General features: G+C 34.6%; 1 protein-coding gene across 1 annotated transcript in view; it reads left to right on the top strand.

Annotated features, from left to right (window-relative positions):
- The window catches only part of ERp44 (Endoplasmic reticulum protein 44), a 196800-nt gene that overhangs the window by 14634 nt on the left and 161256 nt on the right, over positions 1–20910 (top strand). Inside the window, exon 2 of the mRNA XM_090404875.1 lies at positions 4643–4715. Within this exon, the coding sequence (XP_090261001.1) occupies positions 4643–4715 (73 nt within the window). The remainder of the gene's footprint in view (positions 1–4642; positions 4716–20910) is intronic.

Below are 20910 nucleotides of genomic sequence, written 5' to 3'. Positions count from 1 at the left end.
CGCCAGAAATTGTGATATAGAAGATGGTTAAATTGGAGACAACAGGCATGTTGGTGAATGTTCACGGGGCAGCCATCCTGCAATGACTGAGGAAACAGTGCAGGATGTGCATAACAGGTTGCTCAACTCGCCAAGCAAGTCCTTAAGGCAACTGTCCCAAGAAAGGGACTTGTCGTCGCCTTTGACTTGTCACAGAGCTGCAAAAAAAAAAAAAAGGGAGCATTCCTTCGTATCGAGTATCCATAGTGCAGGAAATGCAGCAGCTTGATTTCACAGAAAGGGTGTCATACTACAACTTGTTTCAGACCATTGTGACTGAAAACAATGACATGCTGGACATAACATTTTTTTCAGGCTAAGCATGGTTCCACCTTTCTGGGAATGTCATGAACATCTGCTGCATGACCTCATGTAGCAGATTGGATTGTAGTGTGCCATGTCGTGTATCCATATTCTTTGAAACAATGGTGAACACAGATGTGTACTGCAAAATTAGCAACACATATGTTAATCAGTTGGATGATATTGACTTATAATGTGGCTACTTCCAGCAAGATGGGGGAACCTGTCACACATCCAAAAGGTCTGTCAGTTGTAACCAGCTTTTTTTGAAGATCACATAATCTTCAGATCTCAATTTCCAAAATTTCTTGTGGGGTATGTCGAAGGGAAAGATCTATGCCAATAACCATGCACACTACAGCAATTGAACGCAAACATCACTTCTGCAGCTGACAACATCAGCCACACTCAGCTAATTGAGATATTAGCAAACATGGGGCGCTGGGTTCCCAAGTGCCTGCAGGAAGGAGGTGGCCACTTCCTGCATTTGCTGTGATGCGATGTGTTGGACATCTCTCATGGTATGTACTATCACAATTATGTTTACCTGTCTTGTATATTATGTCATTTGTAATAAACAATAACTTGTGACATCCTACGAATGAAGCACCCTGCATTAATAAAACAATTATTAACCCTAATACTACTGTCTCCCTGTTTAATACATTGTACACCATATAAACATTAGTCATGATTGGGTATGGCCTCAGTTGTCTTTTCACCAATCTTTAACTAACCAGCCAGTGCCCTTTCTGATGTATCACAATACATTTGATTAAGTTTCATTAGGTGCATTTTTATTCATGTCTGAATTCAGTGTTTTAATGGAACCAAATTTCTCATCCCTGCAGCATTTTGTTAGTCTTGTGATTGTTGGATGACTGTTTCTTTCTTTTATAGTTGTTAAAATGTCTTATCATTGTCTCATAAAAGACACACTCCTTCCTGAACTTTTAATATATATTTCTAATCAAAGTAAAAAAATTTCAGCATGCATTCTCATGTAAAATTTTCTACTGTCTACTTGATATATGTCATTCACATTACTTTATAGCTACATTTCTTATAAGAACTCCATATATATGCAGTTCATTATTATTACAGTAACTCCATGTAGTCACCAGACTCACTATGGGGAGCCCACTTAAACAGCAACATGCCTGTTATATTGAACCTTGAAATCATTTACACTCTCTACATTCACAATGCACTCCAGCAATGCATTCCACTCACCAACAACTGCATGTAAAAAATATACTCCTCACACCCTTCTTCACCACATCTTTATACTACTTCCAGTGATGGCATCTTGCTCTTCCCATCTTACTATCCCACTCTTTTTATAATTCCTTTTGTATTAATCTTGTAAAATCCCTTAATCAGCTTGAAGGTCTCTATCATATCTACTCTTTTCTTCCTGTCCACCAAACTAATCTACATTCCCTCAGCTGTTGTGCACTCCAGAGTCCTGATATCACGTTGATCATTTGTCTTTGGATCCTCTAGTGCAGTGGTTCTTAACCTGGGCAGTAGATCCCCTCACCCCCCGAGGACATTGTGTGAACGCTGAGGGGAGATGGTAAGCGTGAGGGGGAAGTGATAAACATTATAATACTACTAATATAATAATAAAAGCAAAAAAATTCCGCATTTGATCTAGCATCCTTATATTGATATTGTATGTTTGGCAACACTGTTCAGAATATTGTATGTCTGGCAATACTATTCAAATTTATTCGACAATGTATACTTATTTTTTAGAATTTTTACAATGAAAGTTAAGTAACTGGGCTACTTTTTGGTGTGAATTTTCTACATTGAAAATAATTAATTTTGGCTATTTTTAGCAGAATCTGCTACTTTTATAAGCTTTATCTGCTACTTTTCCTAATGCCTATCTGACAACCTTGGTTTGCATATTAAATCTAGCCCATGGTATTGTGTGGTGCACTTTGTTGATATTGTGCAGCATTAAAATGAGTGAAAAAAGAAGTGTCGTTTATATTCAAGTGAATATTTAAAATATGAAGTTATTCCATCTATAAATAATGAGCAGTTAACAATGTGCTTAATATGCCCTTTCTGGATGAAGCTTTCAAGAATGAGTGAGCATTTAAGAACAAAGCATCCAAATAAAGCAAAAAAAGAATGTGGAGTACTTTCACGAATTAAAGACTAAATTTAAAAATCGTCTTGGACTTAAAGGGTTGGTTGCAAAACGAGGTAACTAATAAGAGAAGAGACTTGTTGTGTCTTACAAACTTTCAAAATTAATTGCCAGATGTGGAAAGCCACATGCTATTGGTGAAATTCTCATCTTACCAGCTATAAATGAAGTTTTAGATAAGATGATTGGCCCAGGTAAAAGTAATATAATGTTGTCAATTCCTTTCAGTAATAGTTCAGTATCAACAAGGATTGATGAATTGGCAAAGGACATTGAAAAAAAAAAAAAAACTTTGGAATGATTTAAAAACCATAGAATTTTCTTTGTGACTTCATGTGACAACGAAGCTTTGTTAATGGTCTATATGCATTATATAAATACTAATAAAGAAATTATTGAAGAGTTTCTATTTGCTGAACAACTGAAAATTGACACAAAAAGTTTCTACAATTTTTAAGACAGTTTGAGACTTTTTTAATGATGAAAACATTCCTCTCACAAATATTATTGCATGCGCAACTGATGGAGCACCGGCTATGATTGTCATCACTGTGGATTTATAGCACATTTAAAAGAAGCAGTTCCAAACATCTTTACAATTCACTGCATTCATCATAGCAAGTAACGGTAGACTAAATAAGACTGGGTGATGTTATTAAAGCAGTGAATAAAATAAAAGCCCAGTCATTGAATACTCGTATTTTTTGGGAACTTTGCCATGAAAATGAAGAGGAATTTGAGTGTCTTTTGCTTCACACCAAAATTAGATGGCTCTCAAATGGAAACTGTCTGCAATGCTTTAATGATCTCTATGATACTGTTTTGGAATTTCTTAATTCATGTGATGTGTAATGTTCTAAAGAAAAGGTTGACATCGCATATCTTTCCGATATTTTCACCAAATTAAATGAGGTTAACATCAAACTGCAGGGAAGCAACATGAATCTTATTAAAGCAAAGGGAATTATAAATGATTTTATCAGCAAATTGACATTCTACAAGCAGAACATTGCAAGATGCGATTTTCTGCAGTTCCCAGGTCTACAAATAATAGATGATGATTTGGATTATTATTATTATTTGGATTGTTATTATTCCCATCTTCTGACACTGAGAGAAGACTTGATAATCAGATTCAAAGACTTTGATGAGCTTAAAATACCTGATTAGGTCATAATTCCATTTCCTTCTGATGCCACTTCTGTTCATCCAAATCTATGGGAAGAATTTATTGACTTAAAAAATTATTTTGAAGCTCAAGTACAATTTCAAACAGTGTGGGTATGAAAGATTCTGACCATGCATACAATGAAAGTATCTTCATCTTTGGCAAGAAATAAAATTACTGCTCATTGCTTTTCCTTCTTCATTCTTGGTTGAGAAAGGATTCAGCATTGTGTTACAATTGTTAGCTAAGCAGCGAAATAGATTGCAAATAAGTGAAAGAAGAGATTTGAGATTTCTTTTGTGGAACATTGAACCTGATATTGAAAAATTAGCAGGATCTCATCAGGCTCAGGGTAGACATTAATGATTGGCTTATTAAATACAGTAAGTTTACATCTTTTTTGAGTAAAAATTAATTTGCATTGAAGTCATTAATTTTTATTTAACTATCAGTTCAGATATGTTGGTGGTAATTTTGGTTTGCCTAATATAATTATCTTATTGAGTCATTAACCTAATGTTAAATTGAGCAGGGGGTGCCAAGGCATACAAATAATTGAGAGAGGGGGGCACCATCCAAAAAAAGGTTAAGAACCATGCTCTAGTGTTCCCCATCACAATGAAAACTAGGCTACCAAATTTGAGCACAATAGTCAATGTGTGGTCTGACCAATGCCTTATACATTGGCTGGTACTATGGCACCTATTGCTGCTACGTGTTACTGTATAACACTTGCAATGTGCCATCGGAACTTTAGTCCACTGTTTACAGTATCTCATCCACTTCCTGAAGCACAGCTCGGCCAGTAAAGTACATAGCCTTATATCTCTGCACCTGAAACTATAGCGCCTTACATTTATTAATATCAAAACTATAATTTTATTTTTTTGTTATTGTTGTTGATTATGTTGCAAATTTTATAATAATGCAATATTTATAAATTTATGAAATTCTTTTTTCTGCAGTTAGGTTTGTGTTGTCATCTTGTAAAAAGCGGATCAGTTTCTCTTACATCGCAAAATTTCGACAGTTATGTAGGTAAGATAATTTTGTCCTATTACTTATAGGGAGTTAAAGGTGATGTAGTTTTTGGAAGTTTGATATTTTGACACTTCATAAAATTACATTTATAAACATTATTTACTAAAATAAAATTTGATGTTCTGTGTTCTTTATCTATGTCTGGAAACAAGCCTGGTGTTGAAGAAGTAAAAAGGAAAAAAGTGTTATTGACCTCAGCAGTGGCAAGGGTGTTATCTGTGAAGGGATTTAGTTATCAGTTGAAATAAATGATAACTAAATGGCTTTGTATCTGGAGAGTATGCTGGGTGCAAGAGAAACTCCATCTCTGGCGCTTACATTTTTTTTTTTTTTACTCGATCTGTTTGTGGCATAACCTAGTTGATGAGATTGAGAGTTGGGATTAGTGGTTGGCCTGTCTAGAGCCAGCTTAGAATGGACTTTATCCTCAACTCAAGAACTCGCCAAAGGCACAGCATTTTCTTCTTGAATTGGATTCTTATTGGAAACAGAATTCTTATTGCACAAATCTGTGTTAGTCTAGTGAATTTTGTGCATTCAAATTGTTGGAATAGATCCACCTACTGTCAAAATGATCTTTTTTACCTCAAAAACCACTTTCTTTTTTTTTTTCCCCAATTCAACTGATCCTTTGAGTCTCTCACTTTGTCTTGTGAAGGACTATATGTAAACATACTGTTTCCCTATTCAGGTCTTCTTGCTTCTCCTAACCTTACACCACCACACTTTCAATATTATTACTGATATTAACATTTTCCAATCTTTTATCAGTACTCTACTTTCACGTGATTTGCACTTACTCCCAAAACACTGCAAATTCGCTCACTAATTTCGCTTTCCTTCTACAGGTCTTTCAATTTATGCAATGAATGCATCTCACAAATTCTCCACTAGACAAAATCATGTAAATATAACTTTCCCAATAAAGACATCTTGACCACAATTATTTAACTATGCATTAGTGCCATGCCGACAATGTATACTTTAAGGAAATGCAGACGTTTTGCTTAATCTGAATAACTCGGTCTATCATGTACATTTATAAAACATAACGGCAATAAATTAACTCAGTATTGTTAGTATATTAATTTTACAAGTTCTAATTTGGAAGTAAAAGTTTCTAAATTAACTATTTTTGAAACTTGTTATAAACAATGGTGAAAAAAAAAGTCACTGAATCATTAATTGATTCAGTGACTTCATATATTATTTTGTATGCAAATAAGCTATGTAATTTGGTATATAGAATGGATGCAATTATATATTGTTTTTGTACCATCCCATCATTTCCAACTCTTTGTGATCTTGTGAAGAAATGCCTCTTTTCTTTCAGCAATTTTAAGTTGACTCTTTTCAGTCTTTCTCTCCTTCTCATGCCCTCAATCTTCCCCAACATAACTGCTTCTTTTTTTCTTTTTTTTTTCAATGATTCATCTTACAATTACCCAAATTACATTGACTTCTGATTTTGTCTGGCAATTTGCATATTATCAAAGGTGGGAGGGTGAAATAAGATTTTGTGTTAAAAAAAAAAAAAAAATGTTAATAGCATGAAAGGCTTCTTCACCCTGCTGAAAAAATGGTATGACAACCTGGGACATATATTGAAGATTTTGAGCTTGAAATAAATGAGTGGAATGTCTTTTTTTGACAAGGTTAGCCAAGTATAGGTTCTGGATTCGAATTTTACAGTGGCATGGGTGCTTGTGAAGTATTCTTTAGCTAGTAAAACATGTCGTCTAGTGTGAGTACCCCACTCTGCTCATTAGAGGCCTGAAATGACTTGGTAAAAAGCACCATGTTTGGTCTTTAAAGCAAGGCTCATCCACATTTCAGTGTATTATAGATTTACAACCTTTTGTGGATTGATTGAGAATATGGATATCTTCCTACATTTAAAGAGAAGTGCACATTGTTTAAATTAATTTGAAATGAAACTTGCATCAGTATATTTGCACAAGTCAGGTAAAACAGTAAACCAGTATGAAAACCAATATCATTCAGCGTGAAAAATCACACTGAATGATACCATAGCATATTTAAACTGTTATATTGAGATGCATCTCACTATAAGAGTTTAAAGTGTTTTAAAATTGATCTCTTCACTATATGCAGCTTCATCCAAGATTGGAATAATTTTCTGATATGACTTGAATCACTTCATGAAACAATTAGATAAGATCTCTTTTGATTATATCCTCTCTAGGATGGAAGCCTCTGTTATTTCCTGAACTGTTCACTACTGGTTACTCTAACTCTTGGGGTTCATTGTTAGTGTCTCATCATAGCTGTTCAGTAAGTCCTGAACAATATCTTCTTCAAAGCTCGTCTGTGCCTTTTGAACAACTGTGCTATTGCAAGAATTTCACTCTCTTTAACATCAGTGTCACTGTCACTTCATCTTGGGCTTTTTTTGATATTGCTGATTGCGTTCATATTTTTTTTTTTCCAGAATGCATTGGTCAGCTGTTATTGACCATCATTAGCCTCAATCAATTCACTAAAAGTGCATCTTAAAGGTTGGTGTATGCTTGAAGGATAGCCTGGAGAATTGTTCAGTAGCAAAAATGCTTGGGTTGACAGCAGGACAAAAATAGTTGACAAGCCAATTGGTAAAAAAAGTCATTGCTATTCAGACTTTTATTAGGTTTCCATATTATGTGCAAATTAGAGTTGGAAAATCCTTTCATGGCATGAAACATTTCAGGATGGTAAACAAGCATTGATTTTTAACTTCGTATACCCAGGTGCATTTATTCCCATCAGTAGCAACAATCAACATGCTTGCTTTAAACTTGGATGCACTTTTCTCATCATGGGGGATTGAAATTTAGATGGCAAGCATGTTCAGAATAGTCTTTTATCACCATTGAAATACCAAATTCATTGGGTATCTTCTGCACTCCAATATAGCTTGAAATGGTACAAGAAATTCTGCTGCTAATTGGACATTAGCATTTTCAGCCTCACTTCATCAATATAACTATGAATTCTTGCTTTTTATTTTTATTATTTTTTTTAATTTCTCAAACCATCTGTGAGAAACCATAGTCTCAGCTGTTTCTTGAGCTTTCTAGGCATTTAAGTGGTTAAATAAGTTTAATGCTTCATGTTGAATTACTGGGTGAGTAACATATGGCATTGTGTGATATCATCTACCCAGATGTACTAAAGGTAAAAAATTGGATAAAAAAAATTTTCGGTTTAAGTTTCTTAAACCATTTTATGTGTTATGCTATAATATAATACATTATGTTATAAAAACAATGTGTGAAAATTAATTGTTTGTGCTTCTGTTGTTAGTTGGAAGTGCCCTTGCGACTACACAAAGATACCACTTTCCATGTACTTACGTTGTTGTTTTTGAATTTTCAATGATTCATTCTTTCATGCTGATGATTATATAAGAAACCTAAACCAAAATATTTATATTTAATTTTTTATCTTTATTAAACTTTTTACTGTGAATACATCATCAAATTCCTGCCATGTACACCTCAAGGGGTGTACAGGATATGATAGTACTACATGAAAAAATTACATCATTACTAACTTCCTATCTACAATTTTCCTCCAAATCAGTCTGTAACTTGTCAAGACTCCAACATTATCAGATTTTATATTTCTATTGTTTAAGGCACATTGTACCGTATCAATCCACTATATCTTGGTCTTCCACTGGGTCGTTTTGCTGCCAACCTGGCAGAGAACACTTGTTTTGCTAATCTTTCTTCACCCATTCTTTTAAGTGACCATACCACCTGAGATTAGCTCTGCTAATGCATTCCTGGATGCTGACAATGTTAAGTTCTTTCCAAATATCCGCATTTTTAATATGATATTGCCATTGATGCCATCTGTTCACGCCTCTAATCTTTCTCAGGACTCTCATATCTGCAGTTTCTAGTTTTTGGTCAAGTGTTTTACTTCTGACCCAGCTCTCAGATCCATAAGTTAAAATTGGTTTGAACACTGTCTTGTATACAGCTAATTTAGTGTTCCGACTAATTTCTCTCTTATTCTATATAAATTTATTCATTTGACTTCCCACCATACCAGCTTTACTGATTCTGTTGTCTATTTCTATATTTAATTTACCATCTTCATTAAAAATCGTGCCTAAGTACCTGAAATGTTTTACTTGTTCCACAGGTTCTCCATTCACAACACAGTTGACATTTTCAATGATTCTGCCTATTTTCATTGTCTTTGTATTTTTATTGCTGACCTTCATACCATATCTATTACAATAGTTATTCAGTTTAGTCAGGAAATCTTGCAGACTTGTAGCGGATTTATTTACAAGTATAACATCATCTGCATAAAGCAAAGAGCTGACATTAACATCTCCAATTTTGATATCATGTTTAATACCACTTTCCTTCATAATGTGATCCATATAGATAATGAATAGCAGAGAGGACAATGTACATCCTTGTCTCACACCAGATTTAATATTAAACCTTCCTGTACTTCCTTCAATTCTAACTGCTGACTCACAACTCAAATAAAGACTAAGTATTGCTTGATATAATGACCCATTGACACCATATAACTGTAGCGTATTGAATAGCTTCTCTCTTGGCACCTTGTCATATGCCTTTTCCAGATCGACAAAACTTAAATACAGATCTTTGTTATATTACCATGGTTTCTCGACTATTTGTCGTAAAGTGAAGATCTGATCCTGACAGTCTCTATTTGGCCTGAATCCAGCTTGTTCTTCACCAAGCTTTTCTTCCACAATTCTTCTCAACCGTTTCTCAAGTATACTTGCATAGATCTTGCCAGGAACACTCAATCGGGAAATACCTATGTAATTCTCACATTCAGTTTTATTTCCCTTTTTATATATGAGGTACTATGGGAGCTCTACTCCAATCATCGGGAATTCGTCCCTCTGTCCAGGCTTTCTGAACTATGCAGTGCAGCCACTGTAAGACTCTTATACCACCATACTTCAGCATTTCTGGTCGAATATCATCTACCCCTGCTGCCTTTCCACATTTCAAGCCTTTGATGGCTTTTTCTACTTTTTCTACTTTCCACTGAATATAACATTTTGTATTTATTGCTCAGAAAGATCTCACCAGTTTTGGTCTTTTTTGTTTCAGTCACCCTATTATGTCAATCTGGTACTTATCTAATTCCTCAGCTAGCTCCATTTCTTTGCCATTCAGGCTTCTTATGTTGATAGTACCGATCTTTAACTCTGGTGATGTTGAGTTGGGGTTTGTTTTCAGATTTGTTCCAGTAGCTGACTTTTCGCTGTTCGCCCTTTTTCCCTGGCGAAAACAATGGGGACCTTGTTTAACCGGGCGACGTGAAATTTTGTCATGTTGTACCATCATTTTTTATTTTGGTTTAACCAATAAGAATACAATTTGGTCGGCTAAATCCCAAATTGCCAGCCCATTCTCGTTTGTTCAGTATCCAAATAGATACCAAACAGAGTGCACCACGAGAAGGTGAGGATTGGACATTAGGTCAGAAGCCCTGGTCAGTTCTCCACATTCCTTTAAAGGCTGTGTGGAGATCTCTTCTCAGGTATTACTGTATATTGAAAATACAAGCCAGACAGTATGGGATTGGAAGCATAATTTTCTCTCAAAGGTGATGCATTTTCTTTCTGTCATCAACAAAACTGTACTCTTTATATTGATTGAGGTGACTGATAAGTGTTTTTGAAGTCTGGAGCTCTGTGGAACCAAATTACAGATATATAGTTGACCTATCTTAACTAGAATTTTGACTTTAAAGACGAGGCATTTAAAACTTTTTTGCTGAAAGAATCCCATAAGGAGGTGAGCCAGTACAGTAACTATTGTACTGAAAGAGAGTAGTAGTACACACCAATCCAATAATCTTGTTCATTTGTCAGACCTTGTAGTGCACGTTCATTAGAGCATCGAGATCTTCCATAAACATTGCCTTAACCTTTTCACTGCTAAATATGAATAATCTATAGTGCTTAAAAGTGGTGTCCTTGCTGAGTTCCAGTACTCTCAAGTGCAGAATATTGGTCAAAAGATTTCATTGCAACTCACCAACTTTCTGAACTTGTTTTAAGACAGATATTTGTTGCTTTTGCATTTGTTACATTTCTTTGATGACAAATTTCCTCAAACTGAATTATTATACAAGCTGAAACTTGCAATTGAATAACTCTGGAAAACTTTCAGTGAGAGTTTAGTATAAATTTTATTCAAAGATTGTCTCTCCTTTGTTCAGTTCACCCAAACAAAAAATATAGCTTGAGTAAGTAAAACAATAAAAAAAGTAATAAAAAATAACTTTCATATTATGTGATTGCAAGACGGGTCGTGTAGTTGACATCATTGTATATATTTTTCCAAATCCCAGTTGCAGATAAAAATTCCAGAACATGCATTTGTGGTTTCTAGGGCAGTAGTAAAACATTGATGGTGAACTATTTATAAAAAAAACTATATATATATATATATAGTTTTTTTTATTTTACATTATCAGAATTTTGAATCTCCTAGAAGACCTCTTCCCTCCGGACATCTTGAATCTTTTTAAACATTGTATAAACAATACTTTTTTTCACCTATAAAGACAGAATCTGAGAACAAAAAGGACTGGCCATGGGTTCATCATTATCACCGGTATTAGCAAACCTATTTATGGAAAAATTTGAAAACAATGCTCTTAAGAATTACCATAAAAAACCAAAAATATGGCTATGCTATGTGGACGATATTTTCATCATATTCAATGGAACAACAGATGAACTTATCAATTTCAAAGATTATCTCAACAATTTGCACAACACCATAAAATTCACTTTAGAACAAGAAGAAAATAAAAAACTTCCTTTTCTGGATATTCTATTAGAAGTTAATGAAGAAAGTAAACTCTCCTTCTCAGTATATAGGAAGCCGACAAACACTGGAAGATTTCTGAATGCAACCTCACACCACCATCCTTCACAAAAAATGAGCTTAATTAAAACTCTTCGAGACAGAGCATACAATATCTCCAGCATACAAGAAAGATGTAATGAAGAACTAAAATACATAACACAAATCCTCCAACAGAATGGATATGAAACAAAAACCATCAAGAGAATCTTTAAAATGCCTCCAGCTAACAACACAAGAAAACAGGATAACAAAAACGTAATCTCGCTTCCTTATATCAAAAATGTTACAGAAGAGCTAGCCAAATTAATGAACAAACACAACATAAAAGTAGCCTTCCTTCCTATGGAAAAAAGCTCAAGATTCCTACATCCACCAAAACCACCTCATCATCCTCTTAAAAAAATAGTCTACAAAATCCATTGCTCTTGTGGGATTTGCTATGTAGGACAGACAGGAAGATCTGGAGAAATATGCCTGGCTGAACACCAAAAAGACGCTCAATACAAAAGAGAACAAAAAATGGGTCTCGCTTTCCATACCACTTCCACTGAACACAGTGTACTCTGGCAAAAAACGACGATGTCATACATAGAAAACAACAGTTATATAAGAAAATTTAAAGAAGCTAATATGCTAAAAAAAAAACCCAACCCAATGCAATAAAAATCAAGGTTTAATTCTCCATCAAGTGTGGTCAGCTCTAATAAAAAATCTACCTCAATCTGAGCTCGGACTGTATGAACGAGAACAAGAACACGTGACATCGTCCAGTATTGTTCAACATCAATAACGTTTTATACCTGCATTCTGTTATTTGAGTTTTATGAATAGCCAGACGGTTATGATTTGTATTTATTAATTCTCTTGTTTAAACTTTAAGTTATACTATTTACCCCCTGAAGATGTAAATCCTACGATTTACGAAACTTGTCGGGAACTATTATTTCAGCATTTTGTATAACTGAATAATAAAAAATGTGGTGTAATCACCGAAATATATCTTTTGAACCAATTAGCCACAGAAGTCTACGCCTGCAAATATAAATAAATATATATATATATATATATATTTTTTTTTTTTTTTTTTTTTTTTTTTTTTTTTTGGATGGATAGACAACAGAGAAATGGGACAGCTATTGGGTGGGTGAGAAATGTGCATGTAACCACCATGAAAATTGCAGGCATTGCTCAGGAGGCAGTCAACTGGTAATGAAGCCTCATACAATAAGAATATGGGAACATTTGACAGGCTCAACAGAACAGACATGCACGTTCTGTTGAATTTGTGCATATGATCTTAAAATGTTATAGAAAGGATTTTTTTTTTTTTTTTTTTTTTTTTTTTTTTTTTTTTTTTTCCCCACTTCCTGGACATTACAGTTCTAAATTCTCAGATACTGTACAATATAAAAACAGGGAAAATGATAAAATTTGCAGATTGAGGAATTTTTCAAAAATTCCATATACCAAAAGCAACTGCTAAAACAGGCATCACCTGGTGACTAACCCTTCAGATTGACTGAAAGATATTTCTCATCTTTCAGTCAATATTTACTTGGATTTGTGTGTGTGCACACAAATCCAAGTAAATATTCCACGTGTGTTTGAACACACCACTTGAAGAGAAGAAAAGGAGGGGGGTGAGAGAAAGAGCAGATATATGACAAATGTGGCATTACCATATGTGTATATATCTCCCACCCCATTTAAAAAAATATCATACAATGACTAAATTTTGAAAAGGTGATTTGAAATAGTCATCAGAATGATGAGTGTTGTATAAAAATACTGATTTCAGGAAAACATAATTATAAGTGTTACAATTTTGGTTAACCCTGATTTGAAAATAAATAGCTTAAAGTTTACGTGTTATTTGTAATTTAAATTATTTTTGTTATTATATGGGTTTCTCAATAGAGTCAAAAGACTTTGCAGAAGATCCTCACTGTCCATTATTCACACAGTACCTATTATACCTCTCCTTAAACTTATTCACCATTGGAGCACTCATAACTACCTCTGGCAATCAATTCCACTCACCCCTCTAAAAGCAAAGAATACAGTCTGTACACCTTACTAACCATACTCTTACACAACTTCCAGGGTGACCCCCCCCCTTGTTCTCCCCATGCTCCTTATGCATTGAAATATTTCTTTTGTCAATATTTATAAAATCCCTATAGTAACTTATAAGTTTCGATCATGTTCCCCCCCCCCTTCGGTCCACATACATTCAGACTATTCTTATTGGGAGAATTTCACATAGCTGCACCCAGCTTGGTCACTCGTCTCTGAATCCTCTTTGCTACCTCCTAATCTCCAATATATCAAAGTGCACGTAAGTCAATATGTGGCTGAATCATAGCCTTATAAAGAGATAATAACCTTCCTATCTTTACTTGTTAATGTGTTTTTCGACATCCAGATTTTTTCGGTATTTCCTACGAACTTCAAATCTCTGTTCACCATCAACCTCAGATCCCTAGCCCTGTCACTTCCCTGTAATCCATTACCATCAATATCATACAAAGTATGTAATCTTTCATCCTGAAGTACATTACCTTGCATTTTTACAAGATTAATTTTCAACTGCTGTTCTTTGCCCACACTGCCAATTTATTAAAATCATCTCACAGGATAATTTATCAACCATTGCCCTCCCAAGTTTTGCATTGTCAGGAGAGAAAAAAAACTGAATTCTCTTCCCCCTATTCCCCAATTAAATCTTCCACTGTATCAATAATGTACAAATTAAAAAGTAATGGCTCTCATACACCATCCTCTGATGTCTGTCAGTCACCAGCTTCATATCCATCCCCATTTGCTCCAACTTATGTAATAGTTTTCCATGTAATATTCTGTCAAATGCCTTTGCAAAATACCAAGCAAAATTAGATAAAATTACTTTTATCTAATTCTGCTATTACTTTATTATAAAATGTGAATAAATTACTAAGGCAGGACCCATCTTTTACAAAGCTGTGCTGGCCCTATAGAATATCATATTCATTATATTTTTAGTTTAATCCTTTATCTAAGTGTAAGCAAACAAAGTTTGGCCCTGAAGTATCTTCATGACTGGGGCAACTCATGGCAAAGGTGGACTGAGTTCTCATCCCTTTCCTTAGTATCCCATAATGCAAAGCACATCTCCTTGTAGACATGTATAATGCTGTGCATTATGGGACTATAAATATATAATTTATAGTCTAACCAAGTGAAAAAAAACTTCCAACATCTTTCTCTAATCCAAAGTAATTTAATAATAAAGTATGACACCTTTTGGCAACTGGCATACGGAAATATGACTTCTGCATTGCTTCAACCTTGGGTCTGGCTTCCACTGAAACCTCAATAAAGATCGAAACCGGTCTGGGTAGCGATCCTTCCCATAATGCATAGCATTACACATGTCTGCAAGGAGATGTGCTTTGCATTATGGGATACTAATGAAAGCTATGATCATTCCACCTTTGCCACGAGTTGTCCCAGTCATGAAGATACTTCAGGCGCAAACTTTGTTTGCTTACTCTTGGATAAAGGATTAAACTTAATATATAATTTATAGTCTAACCAAGTGAAAAAAAACTTCCAATATCATATTCCTATCTGCCCATTTCTGAATTTTACCTTTAACTAACTTTTCCAGTACTTTAACCACCACTCCAGAGATACTAATGGGTCTGTAATTTGCTACTTCTTTCTTGGAGGCACCTTTATGTAATGGAACTATTTTACCCTATTTCCACTCCCTTGGAACCTTACTAGAGCTGAGATTAAACACCATCAGATGTTGAACTGCCAATTCACTTACATATTCTTGTAGCATATGAGTTGACATGCCATCCTGTCCCACTGTTGTATTCACATTGATATTTTTCAGTATGTTGAGTACCTCAGTTCTCACATCAGCCTCTATCACATCAATAACTGCAGTTACTGCCTGGATGATATATCCTTGTAACATGATCACTTAGTAACTTAACTATTTCTTCTGCTTCTGTCACTTTCCTACCATCAGCACTGAATAAAGTTTTCCTTCCATAATCATTCTTTCTCTTACTTACTACATAGTGAAAAAAACTTGTATTTACTTTGGCCAGCTTAGCTAATTTTCTCTCAATCTGATTTAGCCTTCCTTACCATACTAGTTACTCTTCTTGCCTGCACTTTGTATCATTAGCATGCTGATCACCTTTTTGTTTATATTCCTTCTATATTCCTTCCACAATGCTTTGTTTTTTGCAACTCTTGCTTTATATTGCTACTCATCCACTTAATCACTACTCAGTTTATCATCCTAACCCTGAGTGTTCGGTCTGATACTGCCTCTCACAAACAATCACTGACCACTTCTCATACATAATTGACATCCTTTCCTTGCAGCTTCTCAAGCCATGGCACTTCTCTAAGATGCCTCCTAAGTCTGTCATAATTAACAGCTTTATAGTTCCACATAAACTCTTTCTTGAGTGAAAATTCAACATGTTCAGCAACCTCCCAGAAGACAAAATGGTTACTACTGTAGTTATAGATAGATCTTCTGATGCTTTTACCAGTTTCCAACACTCAAACCCTTGGTAACTCTATTAATTCCATTTCCATCTTGCCATGTGTCTTTTCCTCCTTCCAATCTATTTCACCATAGTTGGTCTCTCACAATAATTGTTCAGTCTGCACTCATACTAATCTGCCAGTGTATGGCATCCACATCATCTTGATCTCCAGGTCTATAGCAGCAGCCAACAATGTTTTGTCCTATTGATCTCTCAACCAGACAGTCTCAAATGAACCATTTCCCTCAGATTTACAATTTTCCTTAACTGCTATTTTTATAGGTTGAAGTTCTTTGGCTATCATTAATAATATCCCTCTTCCTGCCCTATTTTCTCTATGTTCTCCAGAAATACAATATCCCTTACATTCATTACTGTAACTGCATCATTCCCTGTCATTAGATCTAGCTGATGCCACTAATTTTTGGCCAAGTCAAGCTGCCCCAAGGCTAGAAAACTCCTTTCCTTTATTTCTGATATTTTGTGTGTTCATGTACATGCATTTCAACATCTTCTTGGACCCACAGTTACCCTTGTATAATATCATTACCAGTCCATTCAGATTTGAAACTTGGGAAACTGCACCCAGCTGTTCATTCATGGTTATTCCTCCTGCACTTGTACTCATTTGTCCCAAGTGTGGCTAGACACATGCTTGATAGCTCCTCCCACACCCAATATCTCTAGTTTCCCTGATTTTGCATTACCAAACTCTCACTGAACAATTCCTCCCAACATCCAAAAACATTCAAATGCAGTCCATCAGGCATGTACAAGTCCTTTCATCCATCAAATTCACTCCATACATCTATATAAACTGTCCCCATTCCTCATGCACAATCTTCTCATTGTCTCGTTAGCAATCATTCCCTTCTTCTCACTTCTGTCTTATTGTTCCATGGAAGCAGATTAACAATCTTTACTTTCTTATTCTTCAATTTTCACTTCTTTCAACAGCTCTTTCATATCCTCTCTCATTGCATATTTCTCACCTGCCAAAATAGCCAACTCTTCCACTTCTTTCTTCTGCACAGTTTTACTAACATCCTTGATCTTTGCACCTGTGAAATATTCTTTCTTTGCTTTCTCATTAAGTATACCTCTTATCATTCAATCCCCTTGCAATAAATTCTCTTTACTCCAAGTTTCTCACACTTTTATACTTTTCTCATAAATTTTTTCTTTCATTCTCCCTCCTGTACCACATGCCAGACGTTTCTCCAGTTGCTCAAGCTCATGTTTTGCCCTATGGAATCTGCATAAGCATGTTCTTTCTCTCCACGCTGTCACCTTGCTATTACTTTCATCTGCTTCCTTCATATTCTTGTTTGTATTTTGTACATTATCATTCATTGCTTCCAATACATTCTCCACAACACTTTCATCCTTAATATCAGTCACTTTATTCTTCCACTGTTGACATGACTCATTTCTTGCACTCACTCATGAAGCATTTCTGACACACACATACACACTCTCTCTCTCTCTTGTACCACAAACTATTCACTCTTGGCATTGGATACATTAAACATGCTACATTGCATAAATCCCACATATTGATATCATTCAACATCAAGGTGTTGGCCACCATTTTTCTCATATGCAATGGTGCCATGAAAGATTTGAAACAGTATCATGTAATAATAGTTCTGATTAAATGACATCTCTAATACCAAGTCAAAATACAATCAATAATGTTTACTAAATATTTACTAAAATATTTGGTAAACATTTACCAAATATAGCAAATATTTACTAAAAATATTTATTTAGTAAATATTTGCTAAAATAAGTCATCAAGGAGGTCTAGCTAGCTTCTGTTATCTTAGCAGTGAAAACATTAAACTCTGATCTCTTTCTTTTTCTTCAGTCTGGTGAGGATTACCCTGTGAACCTGATTGCTGTCATAACAGTCTTGTTTTATTTATTGTGAAAAAAAGATATCACTTCACTTCAGTTCTCACTCTTGATAATAATTATGTCTTCAAACATGATCAGATTTCACATTGTGGACTGACTTACATCTTTGTCCTTTCCTACATGAACACATCTCAACTATTGCTTCAAAAAAAAAAAAAAAAAAAAGTACTTCTCGGGACACTACTTCTCACCTGTACGAGTGCTTGTTCTTCAGCCTTTTGTCAACTGATGAATATAAGCCTCCCATAAATTTTTGTTTCTATCCTTAGCTAATGTCAACTTCTCATGTCAAAACTTTGTAGATCATCCCTCCATCTTATTCTATGGTGACCTTTCCTTCTCTTGGTATCCACATAGTGCTTAATTTTGTCCATTTTTCATCTGTTAATCTGCTAATATGTCCAGCCCATCTCAATTTACTTGCCTTACAAAACTTAACAGTATCCTCTACTCCAGTCATTCTCTTTCTCTCTGTGTAGAGCATTCTTCTCTCCAAGGCTTGTTGTTAACCTGTCATTGCCATGTCTTATTTCCATAGGTAACACTGGATAATACATGTATTAATTAGTAGCTTTCTTTTGAAATATGCAGATAAATTTCCTGACAGAACTTTTATACAGCTAAAATGCTTTGTTTCTTTCTTAGTCTGATTCTATTTATTTCTTTATCTTGTTTTTCCTTAAAGCTAACTAATTGAGATAAACATGATCTTTCACAATTTCATTAGGATTATCTTCTAATTTTAGTTAAACGATCTTGTTTTCATGTTTTCTCTGTCAATCAATTAGCATTTTATAATATAAATGCTGTGTAAATATCAAATTTGCCCAGCTTTGGAGTGCTACTCACACATTTGTGTAAGTGCATCTTAAACCTCCCTAAGAATGCTTGGTGACCCAGCCTAGGTATTTTTATAGTGGTGGCCAGTTCAGCATTGCTGAACTGGCCACCACTGTCATTCCTCCAGTTTCTTTCAAAACTAAGAACACAAGCAGCTTGTCAACATCCACTATTTACTGTCTAGAATCAATCATCAGTGCTTCACAGTATAAACAATGCCAGAGGAAAGTAAATAATTTGTTGAACTTACTGATGTTTTCCTGGATTTCCAATCGGCATCTTCACAGCACAAATTACAATTATAGTAAAATACAGCTTTTAGTGGCTGTAGAAACAGTTCAAATTAATGTCTTAACAAGGCACCCTCTGGGGACTAGAATGAAGTTAATTCCAGAACGTCAGGCTAAATATAGTTTTAAGTCTCCCAGATCATTGGGAGACTATTTGTTAAGGCTGGAAGTGGTTCATAGCTGATCAACTAGTGTTTCAAAGCATCAGCTACAAAACAGAGTCTACCTGTCAGTCTCTAAGAGACTATTTTTAGAATCAGCATAAGATATGGTTGCATTAATTTCCAAAGATCTAGGAGACCGTCATTCTTAGATTTATGATTAATTAAGTGCTATAATTTATGCTCTGAAGATGCTGATTGAAAATCCATCAAAATATTAGTAAGTTCGATAAATTCTTTATTTTCCTCTTGCATTGTTTATACTGTGAAGAACTGTTTTGAATAACAACTAGCACCTAAGTTTATCTGTATGTTTTCTTCCTCTGCTTTTATTCTGTCTTCCTGAAATGCTATAACCTTAAATTCTTTGAAAGAAGATTTCTTCATTCTTCTTACCCTTTCTGTTATGCATGCAGTGTTCAAAAACTTAAAACTGAAATAGTTTTAGCTGCTGCAACTATATACTAATTCTAGAGCATTAAAAAAAATCTCTTATGCACTTTAGCACAGTGCAAATTCAATAATGAATGGTTTCTGTTATTTTCATGGAGTACCTGCTAGGAAAATCTACCTGCCTAAAGGGTGAGTGGATGAATGTATTTGTGAGCTTTTGGGCATATGTAATAAATAACTATCACAAACAAATTCTTTTCTTTCATAATGAAACGATGTACAGAATTCTCTATAATTTTAAGTAGAATATATTTAGGTAGGATATGAGGAACTATAAGATCTTTTCAACTAAAGTTGACATGCTCTCATTTGAGGGAAGAGTATTGTGTTCCACATTGAAAAGTTGAGATTTTACACCTACAAAATGCACAAATTGATAAAGAATATACATACAGTTGGCACAGTACATGGCTCATGCTCTTTGTCCTTAGTTGCTTTATCATAATACCAACCAACCAAATGATCTTTCTTTCCAAAACTGATATGACTGTATATTTATTACGGCTTCAGTATTAAATTTGCATTGTCATTGATATTTCATCTTCCAGATTAATATTTTGGGTAGCTCCTTAATTTACTATCCCGGTAAAGAAGAATTAGCACATGAGAAGGTGGTGAAGTGTCATTTATTTTACTTCACTCTAAGTGATTCAGAGCATTCTAATAGTTAAATGGAATTGTATATAACGTAATAAAATACTACATAGAAATGAAGGTGAAAGCCAACACATTAATAGCATTAAATAGTAATTTACAATGTAACATAAGTAAACCTGATACCATTAACATGCAAGCAGTGTAATAAAAGCAACCATAAATACACACAAAATGAAACTTTATCACCTACAGCTTTTGAATTACAGAAGAATATTAGATTTGTCATGATATGATACCGCAACTTTCCTTATGCAGTATTGTACGCTACTTATCTGAATTGAGGAAATGGAGTTTTTTAATATATTACAAAGCCATTTAGATCACAATCTCTCTCTCTCTCTCTCTCTCTCTCTCTCTCTCTCTCTCCCCCCTCCAGTTATAGGATACAAAACTGCATGATACATAACTTTTAGTCACAATTTAGATTT

This window comes from Typopeltis vanoorti, chromosome 2 (assembly GCF_054136105.1).
Source record: "Typopeltis vanoorti isolate ZY-2024b chromosome 2, IOZ_Tvanoo_1.0, whole genome shotgun sequence".
NCBI classification, from domain to species: domain Eukaryota; kingdom Metazoa; phylum Arthropoda; class Arachnida; order Uropygi; family Thelyphonidae; genus Typopeltis; species Typopeltis vanoorti.
Note: the sequence above shows the minus strand (reverse complement) of the source record. Positions and strands in the feature narration are given on the sequence as shown.